The sequence below is a fragment of the Cotesia glomerata genome, linkage group LG3 (assembly GCF_020080835.1).
Source record: "Cotesia glomerata isolate CgM1 linkage group LG3, MPM_Cglom_v2.3, whole genome shotgun sequence".
Taxonomy (NCBI): domain Eukaryota; kingdom Metazoa; phylum Arthropoda; class Insecta; order Hymenoptera; family Braconidae; genus Cotesia; species Cotesia glomerata.
The window spans coordinates 16,563,719-16,580,181 of NC_058160.1; the positions used below are offsets into that span (position 1 = coordinate 16,563,719).

Sequence of the window (16,463 nt, forward strand, 5' to 3'; positions counted from 1 at the left end):
GCCAGCGAAAAAGTAAGTTATCCCAACCAGCATTTGCCACCCTCATCTTCGACTCGCGACGCATTCTTCCACGTAGGTTGGAATGTCCGACTTTCTAGCCTGAGGCGTAAATTACGACAGGGTTATGCACAGTAAGTTATCTATAACACCAACCCGCAAAATAAAAGTGCTCTGTACCGTTGATCAGACTCACCTAAGGTTATTACCTCAATGCATTGAATCCAAATTTGAGGTCTGTTTAGACTGTACACCATCCGAATTTTAGGTAAATTGCGAAAAATAACCCCGAAAATGGCTTAAAATCGCGCGAAATTGGAGTTATGCAAATGAAACAAATTAATACGATAAAAGTCTTTCGATTTGTATACATTTTAAATTCGAATAAATTGCGTAACAACGCTAAAATTGAAAAAAAAAATCATAAAAAATAGTCATAAAGTAGCAAATAGTATGCAAATGTAGTATTGCTCTTATTTACTCACAGTAATTAATTAAATATCTTTTTTTTCGGATTATACTACAACATCTGTAGATTGTGATTCAAATTGAGAAAAAATTGACCTTTATTGACTTTAAACTGTTCTTTATTTTTATCAAACTCTCTCGAAAATTCATTCTTTTAGCTTCGCATCATTTATCTGGAAAAACTTATGTCGTAAGCACTGAAAGTTGAACTCAGAAATATGGTTTTACAGCTGTTCTTTGCTTTCCGAGCTTGATGATAGAACTGTTATAAGTTTTTGATCTCTTTGAGTATATTCAAAAAACTTTTTTTTTAATGTACATAAACTGCAATTACTTCCATACTAATCAACTGATTTTTAATGTGCGTGGCAGAATTTAGCGTGTTTAAGAGAACTTTGTAGAAATTCTCAAAAAGAAATTTGACCAGATGAAGAAATAAAATATTACAGTCATTTTATGACATCATAAATGATCCAAAAAAAATTTCGAAGTTATTTAAAGAAAAACACTTCATTTGATAATTTTTGACCATAACTTTTGAACGTATCAACCAATTTCAACCTAATTAGCGGCAGTCACGGGGTATTATTGGAAAACTAAAGAAATCTATTACAAATAAACGATCAGACTATAAATTCAGAAGTTATCTGAAAAAAATTCGTTCATTGAAATTTATCGTCATTGATTTCTCTTCAACGCATCAACCGATCTTGAAGCAGTTTATAGCAATCAAGGTCATTTTTGATGTTCAAGAGTTAATTGAAAAATTGATTGTTACATTCCCATATAACAATCTTTTACAAGGTTTGCATGAGACTACTCTAAGAATTGGTAGTTTCTAGCGTCAAATTCTACCTATGGGTCTTGTTACAGATACTTGTGACATATTTAATCTGCAAATATCTGTTGCAAGTTTCTGGTGCGAGAAGTGCATCCGAAAACAACAAACTATTGTACCATGAGCAAGTTATACACAATTCTTGACTCAGTTCTTTCGAGACGATCTTGTGTATGGTACATACGTAGTTGGAAACGCTAGAAACTAAACTTTTTGCACAAGGCTCTGCAATAAGAATCTTGCTCAAACACGTGTTCTTTGGGTCTGTTTGAAAGTTATAGCAAAAAAAAACATTGGTTCGGAAATAACATTTGTTAATTTCTTAAAATTGACCGGACGAATCTGTAAAATAGTATTGAAAATCTAAGTTTGGTGAAGCCCTGTCGAACACCGAGTATGTTCAAATCGGTTAAGCTATTCAAAAGTTATGGAAGGATTACATAAGTTTACTATGGAACAAACACATGCACACAATACAACGACGAGGGCCTAACACACGGTGTCTGAAGCAAATGAACTGGTTATAGTAGAGTCTCACCTATCATTCTTATAGAGTTTGAAAGGGCAGAGTTTGACAGGAAACATCACGAACGAGGCGAGAGCACGAGTGAAGACAGAAACATAAAAGGAATAGAAAGACAGATGAAAAAACTGCGATAAAGGTAGATAAAAAACTCGTCTGATCTCGAACATCAAAACCTAGCTCGTCCGATATCAGGTAATACGGACTTTTTCTTGACCAAGCTCTTAATAAGCCACGGCTCGTTTAACGCCTACCTCTTTAAACTGAACCTACTCAATACTCCAATGTGCAATAATTGCCCGGATAATACCGACGAATCGAACACATATTTTCTGAGTGCGAATTCTGGAGAAAACAGAACCGACACCAAAGCAGCTATAGGCAGTTGATATAGAGAGAAGAAAACTGGAATGAAATAGCAGTCTACGCGAGACGCCTGATGAAAAGAATTTCAGAGAGGAACCAGTCAAACACAAGAGCGGACGTCATGAGATGCAGCACGGACTGGATTGAAGTAATGCTATCGTGGTTCCGATTTAGTCTTGCTCACACCTTCGTTCGAGAAGTGAAAAGAAGGGGGGAGGGAGTTTAGTGAGTGGGAATCCCATACCATCGATAATATCATCTGTCGGTACCTTTGAAAGATTACCGCCGTTGATAAACAGACACACACACACACTCTCACACACACATACATACACACACACACACATACACACACAGGAAGTATCAACTGGCCAGAACCCTCGAAGAGCAACCAGACAAACTAACGCAGTTGGATGGAAAGTGAAAGCTTTTGACCCAGCTACTTTGATAGTAGCCTTAGATAGTGACCCGACTACCACAGGGAGTGCTGAAGAGAAAGCAAAAAAGCTAATAAAGAGAGTGACCCAGGCCTGCGACGCTTGTATGCCCCTGAAACTCGGCATGAATCATCGATCTTCGATACACTGGTGGAACGATAACATCAGCGCTCTTCGTAAAGAGTGTTTTAAAAGAAGATGAATATTTCAGCGTGGCTACCGTCAACCTAACTCATGCAGAACTGGTGGCAGAGTATGAAAAGGCCCGTCGAGAATTGAATAGAGCCATCAAGGATAGCAAATGACGCTGTTGGAAGGAACTCGTCGAAGAGAGAGAAAGATCTGTGGGGCAAACCGTACAAGGTAGTTATGACCCACCTGAAATTTCAACCAATGCCGTCACCTACATGTCCACAACTACTAGAGAAAATCGTCTGTACGTTGTTTCCTCAGCAACGTGAGTTGATCTATTCGTCACTGCAGTCTGACCCTGAAGACATCCCACCTGTCACAGAGGAAGAATTAACAGATGCATACAATCGTGTAGGGAATAATAGGAGGCGGGATTAAATGGCATTCCAAACATTGCTTAAAAAACATCTATTAAAGCAGTGCCGGCATTATTCATAGATACCTACAATGCGTGTCTCAAAGAAGGAGTCTTTCCTGAAAGGTGGAAGTGCCAAAGACTTGTACTGCTCCCGAAAGGAAAAAAGCTACCTGACGAACCATCATCTTACCGTCCACTCTGCATGTTAGACACGGCGGGTAAGATATTAGAGCGAATAATTCACCGAAGAATAGAAGCAGTAGTTGATCCACTCCTGGCAGACAACCAATTTGGTTTACGAAAAGGACGGTCAACCCTGGATGCAACCAACCTGATCGTGAACATGCATTAGACATCAAAATGCTTTCAACTCCGCTAACTGGAACTGCGTAATGCGCGCCCTCGAAGAGAAACGAATTCCAGGGTATTTGCGTAAAATGGTAGCAAGCTACTTCACAAACAGAGTCCTCAAATATGACACAAAAAGTGGTCCTAAGGAGTATGATATTACTGGTGGTGTACCACAGGGCTCAGTTCTAGGTCCTCTGCTATGGAACATCATGTATGATGGTCTCTTGGAAATAGCATTGCCAGCAGAAGTGAAAGTGGTAGCATATGCAGATGATGTTGCCGTGGTGATTGTCGCGAAGCATCTCGAAGAGATAAATCTGGCCTCCGACATTACATTTAGACGGATAAGCTTATGAATGGATACGGTGAACTTGCAATTAGCTAAGCATAAAACCGAAGCGATGCTCATTACTAGCAGAAAAGCGATGGAAACCATCAAGTTACAAGTTGGAGAACATGAGATCACATCACAACCGTACATTCGGTACCTGGGAGTAATGCTTGATGCTCGACTCAATTTCAAGCAACAAGTCGAACATGTGACTGCCAAGTGGAAGCAATGTTGTCATCAGAAGCTGCCTGGAACGCTACCAACACGTTTGCTACAGAAGTCCTCACAGACTTGCGTTCCACCGAAAGGAGAAGAGCAAATATCAGAAGATAGAAGGAAGGAAGTTAACACCTTAGCCACCAGAAGGAAGAGCAGTAGCTAGATCCTCCTCTCACGAAGTAATGCTTGACGGCAGTTTCCATGAGGGATTAGAGGAGAGAAGAAAAGGGGTTTAGGATGTAGTGAGTAGGGGTGTTGGTGTCAAGTTTTAGTATGACGCTGCGTCGAGTCGTCGAATGTCCAGGCCAAACAGCTATGCCTGAAATTCGCGAAAGGGATTCCCCCCCCCCCTACAGAAAAACACACACACACACACACACACACACACACACACACACACACACACACATAGTCGATCGTCAAGCTGGAGTCAGAACAGCTTTCTAGTACCTCCAAACGTAGAGATCTGATGAAAACTCGTATTTTCAAATTGGAATAATATCTATAACTTCCTACTTTTTAAAATTATTAATTTCCAAAGCGGGAAATCAAAAATAAGCAAAAAACATTAGGGAAACGGTTGACCTTAAAGGCCAGCCCTGCAACTTCCCCCCAATTCCATACTTAAGCGCTCAAAATTGCACTTATTACGTTTTTGAGCTCTTCGAGCTAAAATGTATAATTTTCGCGTCATTTTGAGCTCTCCGAGCTCAAAAGTCTGATAGGAGTTAACAAAGCACTATTTTTTTAATTTTCAAGCCACAATAATTTTTGAATAAATGAGCCAATTTTCATGCAGTTGGCAGCATTCAACGCAGTTTTTTGGGTCTCACGAAGGATCTTTAGGTTTAAATTGATTGAACAAGAAATTTCAAAGTAATTCCGAGAAAACACTTTTTTCAGTTTTCTCTCGACAACGATAACTCACAAACGAATCAACCGATTTTGACCGGGCTGGTAACTATCAACGTGGTTTTTTGATGTTAAAAGCTAATTAGTTTTTAAAACCGATCAGTTAAGTTATTCAAAAGTTGTTCCAAAGAAATGACGATTAAAAAAATTTTTTTTGCAGTTTTTTCAAGATTTCTCAAAATTTACTGGTTCAAATTGGTCGAAATTGTATTCAAAATCTATGTTTGGCCAAGTCCTTCCGAATGGTGCCAACTGCGATGAAATCGGTCAAGCCGTTGAAAAATTATTAGAGGGTTACATACACACACACACACACACACACACACACACACACACACACACACACACACACACACACACACACGTACAGACATCATCGTGAAAATAGTCAGGAAAGCTTCCTAGGACCTCGAAACGTCGAGATCCGATGAAAACTTGATTTTCGAAAAACGGGGTAAAGCCAATAACTTCCCGATTTTTGAAAATTTTCAATTTTCTTCGCGGGAAGTTAAAAAAAAAGATACGATTTTTATAATTAGGTAATTTGACATGGAATGATTTATATACACGAGGCATTCCACCCCAAAGCTCAAAGTTTAAGAAAATTTTTTTATTTTACGCAAATATTGGATATGTTCAAGTATCCCTAAAAAAACTTCCGTAGATAGATTTTGAGATGTTTTTAATCGCAGTTCAAAAAAATATCAAATTTTGAAAACATACCCCTTTTCTATGATATCTTCTTTAACACAAATTTATCAGACCAGAAATTCCCGTGTAATTCGAAAAAATCACTTTTTAACTACCTGCTAAGAAAATCGAAGGCTTTCGAAAAGTCGGAAAGTTATTCTTTTCACCCCGTTTTCCAAAAATCGAGGTTTCAACAGATCTTGACATCTTGAAGCCTTAAGAAGCTTTCCTGACTATTTTTACGATGATGTCCGCACGTCTTTTTTTTTTTTTTTTTTTTTATAGAGGAGGTCAAATAGATTTACGTATACTAGGACGAGATGTTTGTCCTGGGTATGTCGGACTTGGAAGTCAATATCATTGAGAACAATACCGACTAAACATCCTCCTCTCTCTTTCCCCATAGATGTTCGGGGAGGACTGGATCGGGACCGCGTAAGCATTACTTCAATCCAGTCCGTGTTGCGTCTCACAACGGTGCTCCTAGTTACTAGTCTCTTTCTGCGATTTTTTCCTTTAAAAGACGCTGCGCATAGGCTGCGACAGCCGACCAGTTATCTTCTTTTTTGATCATGCAGGTTACTAAGCTCTCAGGGGAGGGCGTGGTGCCAATAGTTTCATCATTACTGCTTTTGGAGTCCTTCAACCGGTCACAATTTTGTCTGGGCAGTATTTGCACGTTGGTGTGCTGTGCAGTCCAATCTTAAAAAGATAGGCATTGAACTGCCCATGTCCCGTCAATATCTGGGTCAAGAAAAAGTCCGTTTCTCCGTATTCCCGAGAAAGCCAGACGTTGATGTTTGGTATCAGGCGTGCCGTCTATCTGCCCGTCTCTCCCGATGTCCATCGGTCCTGCCACTCTTGTTGCGTTTCCGCCTTTATCCTTGTTCTTGCATCCTTCATGTTTTCGTCAGTGTTTTTAGCGTCATAGAGTTTCGCTCTCTCAAACGTGAGTAGGTCGATGGGTGCGGCTCCCGCAATGACCACTATAGCCGCCTCGGAAACCGTTCGATAGGCGCAGGCAACCCTGAAAGTGCCTCGCCGCTGCACTGCCGCTATTTTTCGTCGGTGGGTCTTCTGTTTCAATATGTCTACCCATATTTCTGCTCCATAAAGCAGTACCGAGTGGACTACTTCTAGAAAAACTCTTCTCTTTTTGGTTCTTAGTCCCATAGTGTTGGTCATGATTCTTGCTAGGCTAGACACCGTCTTGCTGGCTTTCTTGCATGCACTGTCAAGGTGTTCGTGAAAAGATAGTTTCTCGTCTATCATTACTCCTAGATAGCGCAGGGCCCTTGTTGACGTCAGTGTTGTTCCTTCCATGTCCACAGCGAATGGTTTTGGGAACCATTTTTGACGTGTCAGAACAACCATCTCGGTTTTATGCTTGGCTAGTTTCAGGTGGTGTTTATCAAGCCAGGTCTCGACGGCGTCAATGGTTTCCCGAACTAGTAATTTGGCCTCTTCTACGCTGTCTACTACTATCGTGGCCGCAACGTCGTCTGCAAAGCCCGTTAGCTCTACTTGCTTTGGTAACGAGATTTCAAGAAGCTCGTCGTAGTCCGCATTCCATGGATCGGGGTCCGTTATTGAGCCTTGCGGTACGCCAGCTGTTATGGCGTATTCTTGTGGGCCTTCCGTAGTTTACGCTATTAGCTTTCTTTCCTCCAGGTAGTTGTCGAATAGTGCCAGATTCTCTGGCTCCGCGTCAAACTTGTGCTCCAGAGCATCTAAAATATCTCTCCAATTTTCGCTGTTAAATGCGTTTTTGACATCTAGCGTGAGGAGGAGACATACTTTACGAGCTTTAAGGCTACCAAACCAAGCTTGTGTTGCTGTCTTTATAACTTTCTCGATCGCTCCGACTGTCGAACGACCTTTCCGGAAGCCATGCTGGTTGGTGGCAAAACCTGCAGCACGGTCGATGTCGTTACGAAGTCTCCCTTGTATGAGCTTCTCGAGCAGTTTTCCAGCAATGTCTATCATACAGAGTGGTCTAAACGACGAAGGTGTTACGGGGGTTCCCTTTTCTTTGTCTAAGAGAACCAATCTCTGCCGCTTCCAGACTACGGGAAACGTGCCAGTTGCCAAGCATGCGTTGTAGGTGTTCAGGAGTATGTCTGGATATTCCAGGGCTACAATCTTGATCACCGCTGCCGGGATGCCATCAGGTCCAGGTGCCTTCCCTATTTTGAGTGACTTGGCCGCGTCTAGTAGTTCCTTAGTTAGGAAGGGTGTTCCTTCGATGTTTTTATTGTAGTGTTTCTTCTCCCGCGGCGGGTGTTTAAGAAAAAGCTCCGCTACAATGCTGTCCATTAAGGCAGGAGACTTCGGCGCTTCTGGTGAAGCCTTTCCAAGTCGTTTGGTGACAATTTGGTAGGCTCTGCCCCAGATGTCCTTGTCAAGATCATTACAGATCTGTTTTCACAATATCGCTTTTCTTGCTTTAATGGCTTTTACTAGTACGCCGGCCTGTGGAAACTCCTATTTTTCAGCCGCGGCATAGAGGCGGCACATGCGGCAATAATCTCCTCCATCATATTTAGCACTGCCTTTTCCGTCTCGCTGCAGGTATCCGGAGTCAGGTTGTTCTGAAGGATAGACCAGCTTCGTGCAAGTGAAGCTCGCAATGGCTCTGGATCAAACCTTCTGGAATTTCACTTCCGCTTAGAAAGGTCGCGTTGTGAAACCGGAGTAGATGCCAATCCAAGGTTAAATGTCACAAACTGGTGGTCACTGCCACTGTATTCTTCGGATACAGTCTAGTCTTCGATTATGTAGGCAGTCCTTGGAGTTTCCATCGAAATGTCGTGGATGGACTCTTGGGACCCTGTTCTTCTAAAGGTCGTGGTGCTCCCGGTTCAGCACTATGAGGTTGAGTCTAGCCGCGACGTCAGCGACCTCGTTACCTCTGGTGTCGGAGAAAGCAGCGCCCCACTCAGCCGACTTAGCGTCGAAGTCTCCGGCTACGATTACTTCGCCGTTGAACTTAGTGACCGCATTTTCTATATTTGCCAGTTTCTGTCGGAACACACTCATCCCTTTGTTAGGTGAGAGATAGACGCTCATAAAGTAGGTTGTGGGGGTTTGAATCCAGACAAAACCTGCTTCACTTCCGCTGTTGTTGACGGTAACGTAATCTACTTAAAACGATTCAGTCATTAGCTAACAATTAAAGCATCAATTATTTTCAAGACTAAAATAAATTCCAAAATCTAAACTAAAAACCGACGCTTGAATTTATTCCAAATCAATCCCGACTTTAACACTCAACATTAAATAAATTCTCAGGAACATTCGACGTCTAAATTTATTCCAATTGAACTCGTAATTTTATTTCTTAAATAACAAATAACTCTTATTAAAATTCATCAATTAATTTTAACTAACTAAAATTACCGGACTTAATAATCCACGTTGTTAATTAAATTTTAAGGAATTTTTGTTGGGAAGTGAATAAATGTTCAACACAATAATTGGATTGACTGAATCTAATCTTTATTAACATCTAATAAATATCAATAACTTCTTAGCAATCTTTAATATCAATTTATAAGTATTATAATATTAATAGTACATAAAAAGTACTTTAGTCGCAACTACGTAGTAACACGAGAGCACGCCAAGTGACCAACAAGTGAGCGAGCCACAGCGAGCGAGTGGGAGAGTGTGTCGTATGCGCCGTCAAGCGACGCGTAGACCGACGCCAACTCATCCAAAACAATAATAACTTGGTTGTCGCTTTAAGCGGCAAATACAAATATAAAAATAATAAATTAAATAATAATTATGGAATGGACTTGAAAATTCGTGTACTCTTGACACTCCCTCCATTTTCTTATGTCCAGCTTTCATTGCGCTACTTCGTTTTGTCAGTAGGTTTTTCTGTAACATAGTGAAATAATAATTACAATAAATTCTAAATAACTTCTGATTATTTAATCTAATAATTTATCTCTTAAATATCTAAACGGTTCTGCAGGTAATGGCTTAATTAGTATATCTGCCAGATTTTCTTTTGTAGAAATCCAACAAACTCTTATTTTATTTTCATTAACACATTGTTTAATGAAATCACCATGGGTTTTTGCCATGTGCTTTCTACTACCCGTTTTCTCTCGTTCTAGAAATTCTAATCTAATTTCATTTACGCTATTATCAAACATCTTAAGTTTATGACTTCTATCTTTCTTAGTGCAGTCGTCTGCTGACTTGTTATTACACCAAATAGTTGTAGGAAATAGTGTTTTTCCAATAACAAATCTAATTGCTTTATCTAGAGATATTATCTTTTGACAAGCATCACTCATTGCCAAATATTCTGCTTGACAAGTTGACAATGTAACGTAATTTTGTTTGTGGTTTCTCCAGGCAATTACGTCACCAAACAGTCTAATAATGTATTCTCCGGATGACGTGGAGTCATCATTATCTCTAAAACTAGCATCTAAGAAACCTTCTAGTTCATCTGAGTTACCTGTATATTTCAGGTTTAAATTTACTGTACCTTTCAAATATCTTAAAATTCTTTTGACATCTTTCCAGTCATCTTCGGTAGCACTTAGTTGTTTTCTAGCTAAGTAATGTACAGCAAAAGAAATATCTGGTATAGTTCTATTTGCTAAGTATATAAGACTTCCAATTGCCTCTCTGTATGGAGCTTTTCTGGTGATCGATGATTGTTCATGTTCAGATGATTCTAACTCGTCCAATCTTCTTCTTTTACTTCTATTCTCAGTTTGTCTGGTAACCATTGGGGTGTTCTGAGGATTGCAGTCTGTCATTTTAAATCTATTTAAAATGCTTTCAATATAACTACTCTGATTTAACACCATGTATTTTTTTGTCTATTTCTTTCTATTTCAATTCCAAGAAATTTCTTAGGTTCACCAAGAACTTTCATCTCAAAATTCTTGCATAAATGATTTCCAATTTCATTTCATTTCTTTTGGTCATTGCTAGCTGCTAGAATATCATCTACATAAATTATCAATACAGCTACGATTCCATTTTTCCTCCAAGTATGCAAACATGGCTCATGTAAATCATTTTCGAGACCAATTTCTTTTACGACTTGATTGAATCTAATATTCCACTTCTTGGGACTTACTTGTAACCTATACAAAGATTTCTTTAATTTAAGTATCTTTGTTTGCTTTGTTTTTTTATCTACGTCTAGACCTTCTGGAATCTTCATGTAAATTTCTTCATCTAAATTTCCATAAAGAAATGCCACATCATATTGACAGATCTCTAGATCATATTTATTTACTATTGAAAGTAATGATCGTATGAGTGATAGTCTAGATACTGGCGAATATGTATCTTTTAAATCATAATCATTTTTATCTTTAAAACCTCGACATACTAGTCGTGCTTTATAAAGTACATCTTTATTTACTTCTACTTTCTTTTTAACTACTTATCTTGAATCAATGATATTTAATTTTCTTCCAGTTTTACTTGCTTCTTTCAAATCTACGATTTCCCAGACGTCATTTTTAGTTATCGAATCCAGTTCATCCTTAATGGCCCTCATCCATTTACATCTTTCGCTTGATTTGCTTGCCTCATCGTAATTGATTGGTCCTTTGTTTAAGGAAGTAATTAAACAACTTATCATTTCTTGTTCATCCTTCTTAGATTGATCTTCAGACACATTGACACTTTTTGCAAAACTTATATTTTCAATCAATTTTCTATCTTTATCCTTTTCAGATTCTAACTTTCTTTTCATCTCACCTCTAGTACATGGTCTGCTTTCTTTTGATGAAATTTTCTTTTCTTTTGAGTTTTTAGGTTCTAGTGGATTTTTACGTGATCTGCCCCTTTTTCTTTGTTCCGGTTTCTCCTTGTCTACGTTGATTTTGTCTTCTAGGTTATTTGGTACATTTTCATCTGACTTCCAACTGATTTCATCTTCAGTTTCTTCTGTCTGTTTATTCTTATATACATCTTTATACACTAGTTTTTCGTTGAATCTAACATGTCGTGACTCTAGAAATTTTCCAGTACTGGGATGCCATAATAAGTATCCTGTGGGTTTATATCCCACCATGACTGCTTTGATTGCTCTCTCACTGAACTTGTGCTCTGGTTTTGGAATTCTAATATATCCAATACATCCAAATCTTTTAATTTTGTCGAAATGATAATTTTCATTCTTATTAAATTTCATCAATGGTACATTATAATCTATAGATTTATGTGGTGTTCGATTGTATGAGTGAACAGCTGCATCTACGGCTAACTCCCACATGCTCTTGGGTAAACCAGAATCCAGCATATAGGTTCTGACTTTCCTCTGTAACGTAGCGTTGAATCTTTCAGAGACTCCATTGTGTTCAGGGGTATAAGGCGGTGTTAATTCTAATTCTATCTTTTCTTTTCTTAAAACATCTAGAAATTTTCCACCAGTGAACTTTGTTCCTTGATCCGTTCTAACGTAGCATACTTTTTCATCTTTACCAAGTAAATTTCTTGTAGATATGAGAGACTTTTCTAATGTTTCTCCTGATTCAACTTTAGTCTTTACTGCATATGCTCTAGCTAATCTGGAATAATCATCTATGTACACACTAATAAAACTTTTGTGTCCTGGGTGTGAGGTTGGTTTTATTGGACCCATCGTGTCCGTATGTATTATTTATAATGGTCTTGATGCTCGTTTTCTAACTTCTTTAAATGGTAATTTTTGCATCGTTGACATAATACATTGAGACACTACAAATGTCCCGATTTTATCAGCCTGACGAACTACCACCCGAAATTTTCGTTACCGACGCTCGCTAAATTAATGTGTAGCTCCCGTGACGTCACAGGACGACACGAGGAGGGGAAAAAACGGTTACGAACCTCAAACCTAGAGTATTGATCGACACTTCGATCTATCCCCCGGTGTTAACCACCACGCTAGGTTTTTCATAATCAAAAAAATTTACATACTACTATACTACTATTAGGTGACTACTCACCAAAATCTCAATTAATCTAAAAGTTTATTGTTTAATATAATATTCTTTATTATTTTCTATTAATATTATCACTTTTATATTAGGTGATTACTCACCACGTTCACTATTGTTACTATTCCATCAGCTATAATTTTAAGTATAAGTATTCTGTTTTATAAATATTTCGTTAGTTACGTTACCGAGATATTATAAGTTTTGTTTAAAGTGTTGAATCGGTGTAATAAAATCAAGTTTTTATAATATTTCTTGTCGCCGATCATCATTCATTGTTGAGACTATCAACATCTATTACCACTATTATTTATAATTTATCAGAGGGTCAGTCAAGGAATAAAGGGTCATCTTTGCAGCAAAAATATTGTAAGTAAGTAAAATAAATTAACTGGCTCAGGTGAGAACTTTTGTCAAAAGAATAAAATCATCATAAAAAGATTAACACATTCAGTAGTCAGGGAGCGGAACATCCCAGAGCAGCGTATCCCATTTTATGAAATTTAGGTGATTATTTGCCTATCCGCGAGGACTTATTGACTTAAATAATTAAATTTTTAAATAAAGAAAAATTTAGTGTTTCAATGGCGCTCGAACAGGGACGCTGTTCAAATTATTCTTAAATTATATTATAATTAATCTTAAAAGTAATTTCTGAACTGACAAAAATTCTCACGTTTTCATGACAATTCATTTAGTTTTAAGTGTCATAAATTAAAATCATTTCTATTGTACGTATAAATACGAAAATTATAAAATCCTAATTTCTGTAAAGACATTTATACCGACATTATTTGCTTTGTATTGGCTGAGAAGTGCTCTCAGTGGAAACTTAGAAAAATTATTTTAGTCATAACTTTATCAGTATACAGATCTTTATAAGCCTATTGTCAAGTATATTTTGTGTGCCAGGTCGCAAGTTATAAACACGTTGCACGCTCTGGCTACAAAACAAACAAATCTTTTGTCCGGTCGAGTCAGAACTAAATCTTTCATCTAAAATAAATATTAGAAAGTATTTTACCATCGAAACTAAATCTCGTATTTAATTTTATTCTTGAAAATAAACATATAGTAAAAATATCTTATTATTAAAATCAAATATCGCCGTTAAAATAATTTATTTTATTTAACCTTGCAGTTCGAATTTCAATGATAATTATAATATTAATATTATTTATTACGAGTATAAAACTGAATAATATTGAAGTTAAAATTTAGGGATTAAATTAATAACACCGAGTATCGAATACTCACTAAATAAAATTCGGGATTATAAAATTAATTTTGAATGCGTCACCGAGAAGGTTTAGGGTTAAAAATCTTTGTCAGGTGTATCATTATAAAATAATACCCTCAAAATTTAATCCATTCGGAAAATAATTAAATAAGATTTAATATTAATTATCCAAAATGTTTCTTCGTACGCCAACGAATCGACTTCCGGCACCCGTCAGCAGTAATGCGAATCAGATCCCACAAAATCCTATTCCAGTGGTATCTAACCAGAATTTATTAAATTTTAATCCGACTCAAGCCCCCAGTTCAAGTCTCCATCCACAATTATCAGACGATTTACTGGGACTAGACAATTCACGAAACGACCTACACAACGGTACCGGTTACACCAATAATGATCCCGCTCAAGCAGTTCATAATAACATGAGTGGAGTACAAGACCTAGTAAACCCCGCAGATACAAGCGGTAATGATACAAGTCGAGTACACGATTCGTTAGACTCGATAGATTCAAATAATAATAATAATACAAGTAGAGCACAAAACCCTGAAAATACAAATACTGTTACGCAAACCGTTGAAGAAGTAGTTAGACAACTAAGATCTGAAGCAGAGGCTTGGAAAGCCGCCTATCTTCAGTTAATGCCACCCTTCGCTAGCACTCTAGCTAGAACGATGTCCGACACAGTAAATAATAATAATAATCCTGCCAATGACACCTACGCATTTCAGCCACGAGAATTATTCCCTAGTTCAAATTTATCAGCGGGAAATTACTCCGTGCCGCCAGCACCTCGGTTTCCTCCTCCGAGTATACCTCCCTTCTCTACAGTACAAAGCTCGACGCTCAGTGGGGCTGCGCGTTTACCGTACGCGCCGCTGCCGCTTGCCCCACCACTCGTACCGCCGATGCCTCAGCATATACCAGCGACTCATGTACAATCACACACCACGTTGCCGTATATAACTCAAACTTATACAGCACCACCGGTGCCATATTACGTACCAAGCACACACGTACAGTCACACACTACTGCACCACATGTGACACACACCTATACAGCACCGATCGCTTCTTTTCATGTGCCTGCGTCACAGACACAACAATACACATATACTATTCCAGGCATAGTCCCAAGCGCTGCCCACTCGTACATGTACCCGAGTACAGTTGCACCCTTACGGACTAATGACATTTGCCAAACTGCGAAATCATGAAATGTATTTTTCCCTCCACGCGATTCATCTGTAAAGTTAGACGCCAAAAAATTTATTAAGACATTAGAACAGCGAATGGTCAGTAATGATATACCTTTGGACAACTTTAGGCCAGTAGTAGCTTCAACTTTAACTGGTAATATTTTAGACTGGTATTATCAGAATAAGCATTTATTTGTCGACTGGTCAGTCTTTAAAACACACTTCAAAGTATGGCAAACTCACCAATCAGACGAAACCTTTTTACAGGAAATCTATTCATATCGACAAGCTGACGATGAACAGGGAGCTGCATTTATTAATCGAATGCAAAGCGCGTTGGCTCAATTAGAATAGCCATTACCCGAAAGCCGACAAGTAAAAATTATTATCCAAAAATTTAATTCCAAATTTTTATTTAAATTTGCGGAAGAACGTATTAATACTTATTCAATGTTATACCAACGCGTTGGCGCATGGAAATCGATTATAGATACTTGTAATCCACCTAAACCGGAACAACCGAGTAAATTGAAAACACAAAATCAGAATTACACTAAATCAAGAACGTGAATGAATGCCGTTACCGATGTAGATCCTGATCAAGACGCGTCAATTACTGAGAATAATGAAAAAACAACTTTAGACGCGGTTTCAACAAATAAACAATTTAATTCGCGTAAAGAAACCCCAAAAAGCGACACCTCAGACGTGATCGTATCTTCAATAAACAATCTCCAGGCCACGATACAAGGCATGTTTGAGAACTTACAAAAAACACTCTCTCCACCGCTATCTTCCGCACCTTGTGCACGCTGTGGACGTCATGGACATACAGCTGACAAGTGTTGCGCGAAAACGACCGACGAGATTCGGGCTAGGGCCGGTTTACCACCGTTACCGAGAAACCCGGAGCCAAAAAACGAATAGGTGCCCTGGTGTATCCCTCTACAGCAGCCAGGGCCAAAACCGTTGCAGTAGAGACAAACAGTACTGCTGAAACAGCTAGTCAAACACACGTTTTATCTATTACTGCAGTTAATATTTCTGTAGAGCCAACTAATGACAACTGTAAAACTAGTATCATTTAAACATTTAAACAACTGCGCCACATTTAAACATATCAGACTCTGAATACGAAGATTATGATGATTTTGATTACGAATCAGACTCGGAGTCGGAGCTTCCCATTGATTTACCGGAATTAAAAATTAAATCAGACGATGATGAAACACCCGACTGTCTCATGCAAATACACGGTCCCAATAATCATAATCGAACATATTTATCGCATACGCAGGCACCAACGCTCGTAAGCCGCATGATTACCGATATTACTATAGGACCTTTTCACATTGAAGCCATGTTAGACAGCGGAAG

At 38.4% G+C, this 16,463-nt stretch overlaps 1 protein-coding gene across 1 annotated transcript; it reads left to right on the top strand.

The window, feature by feature from the left end:
* The first annotated feature begins 14,060 nt into the window (after positions 1–14,060).
* Positions 14,061–15,104, top strand: LOC123261392 (phosphatase and actin regulator 4A-like). Its single transcript, XM_044722986.1, has one exon. The coding sequence runs from the start codon at positions 14,061–14,063 to the stop codon at positions 15,102–15,104; it is 1,044 nt and encodes a 347-aa protein (XP_044578921.1).
* Positions 15,105–16,463: the final 1,359 nt, after the last annotated feature.

Bases quoted from the DNA above. Each gene is read 5' to 3' on its own strand.
- LOC123261392 (XM_044722986.1), top strand. From the start codon at position 14,061: ATGTTTCTTCGTACGCCAACGAATCGACTTCCGGCACCCGTCAGCAGT.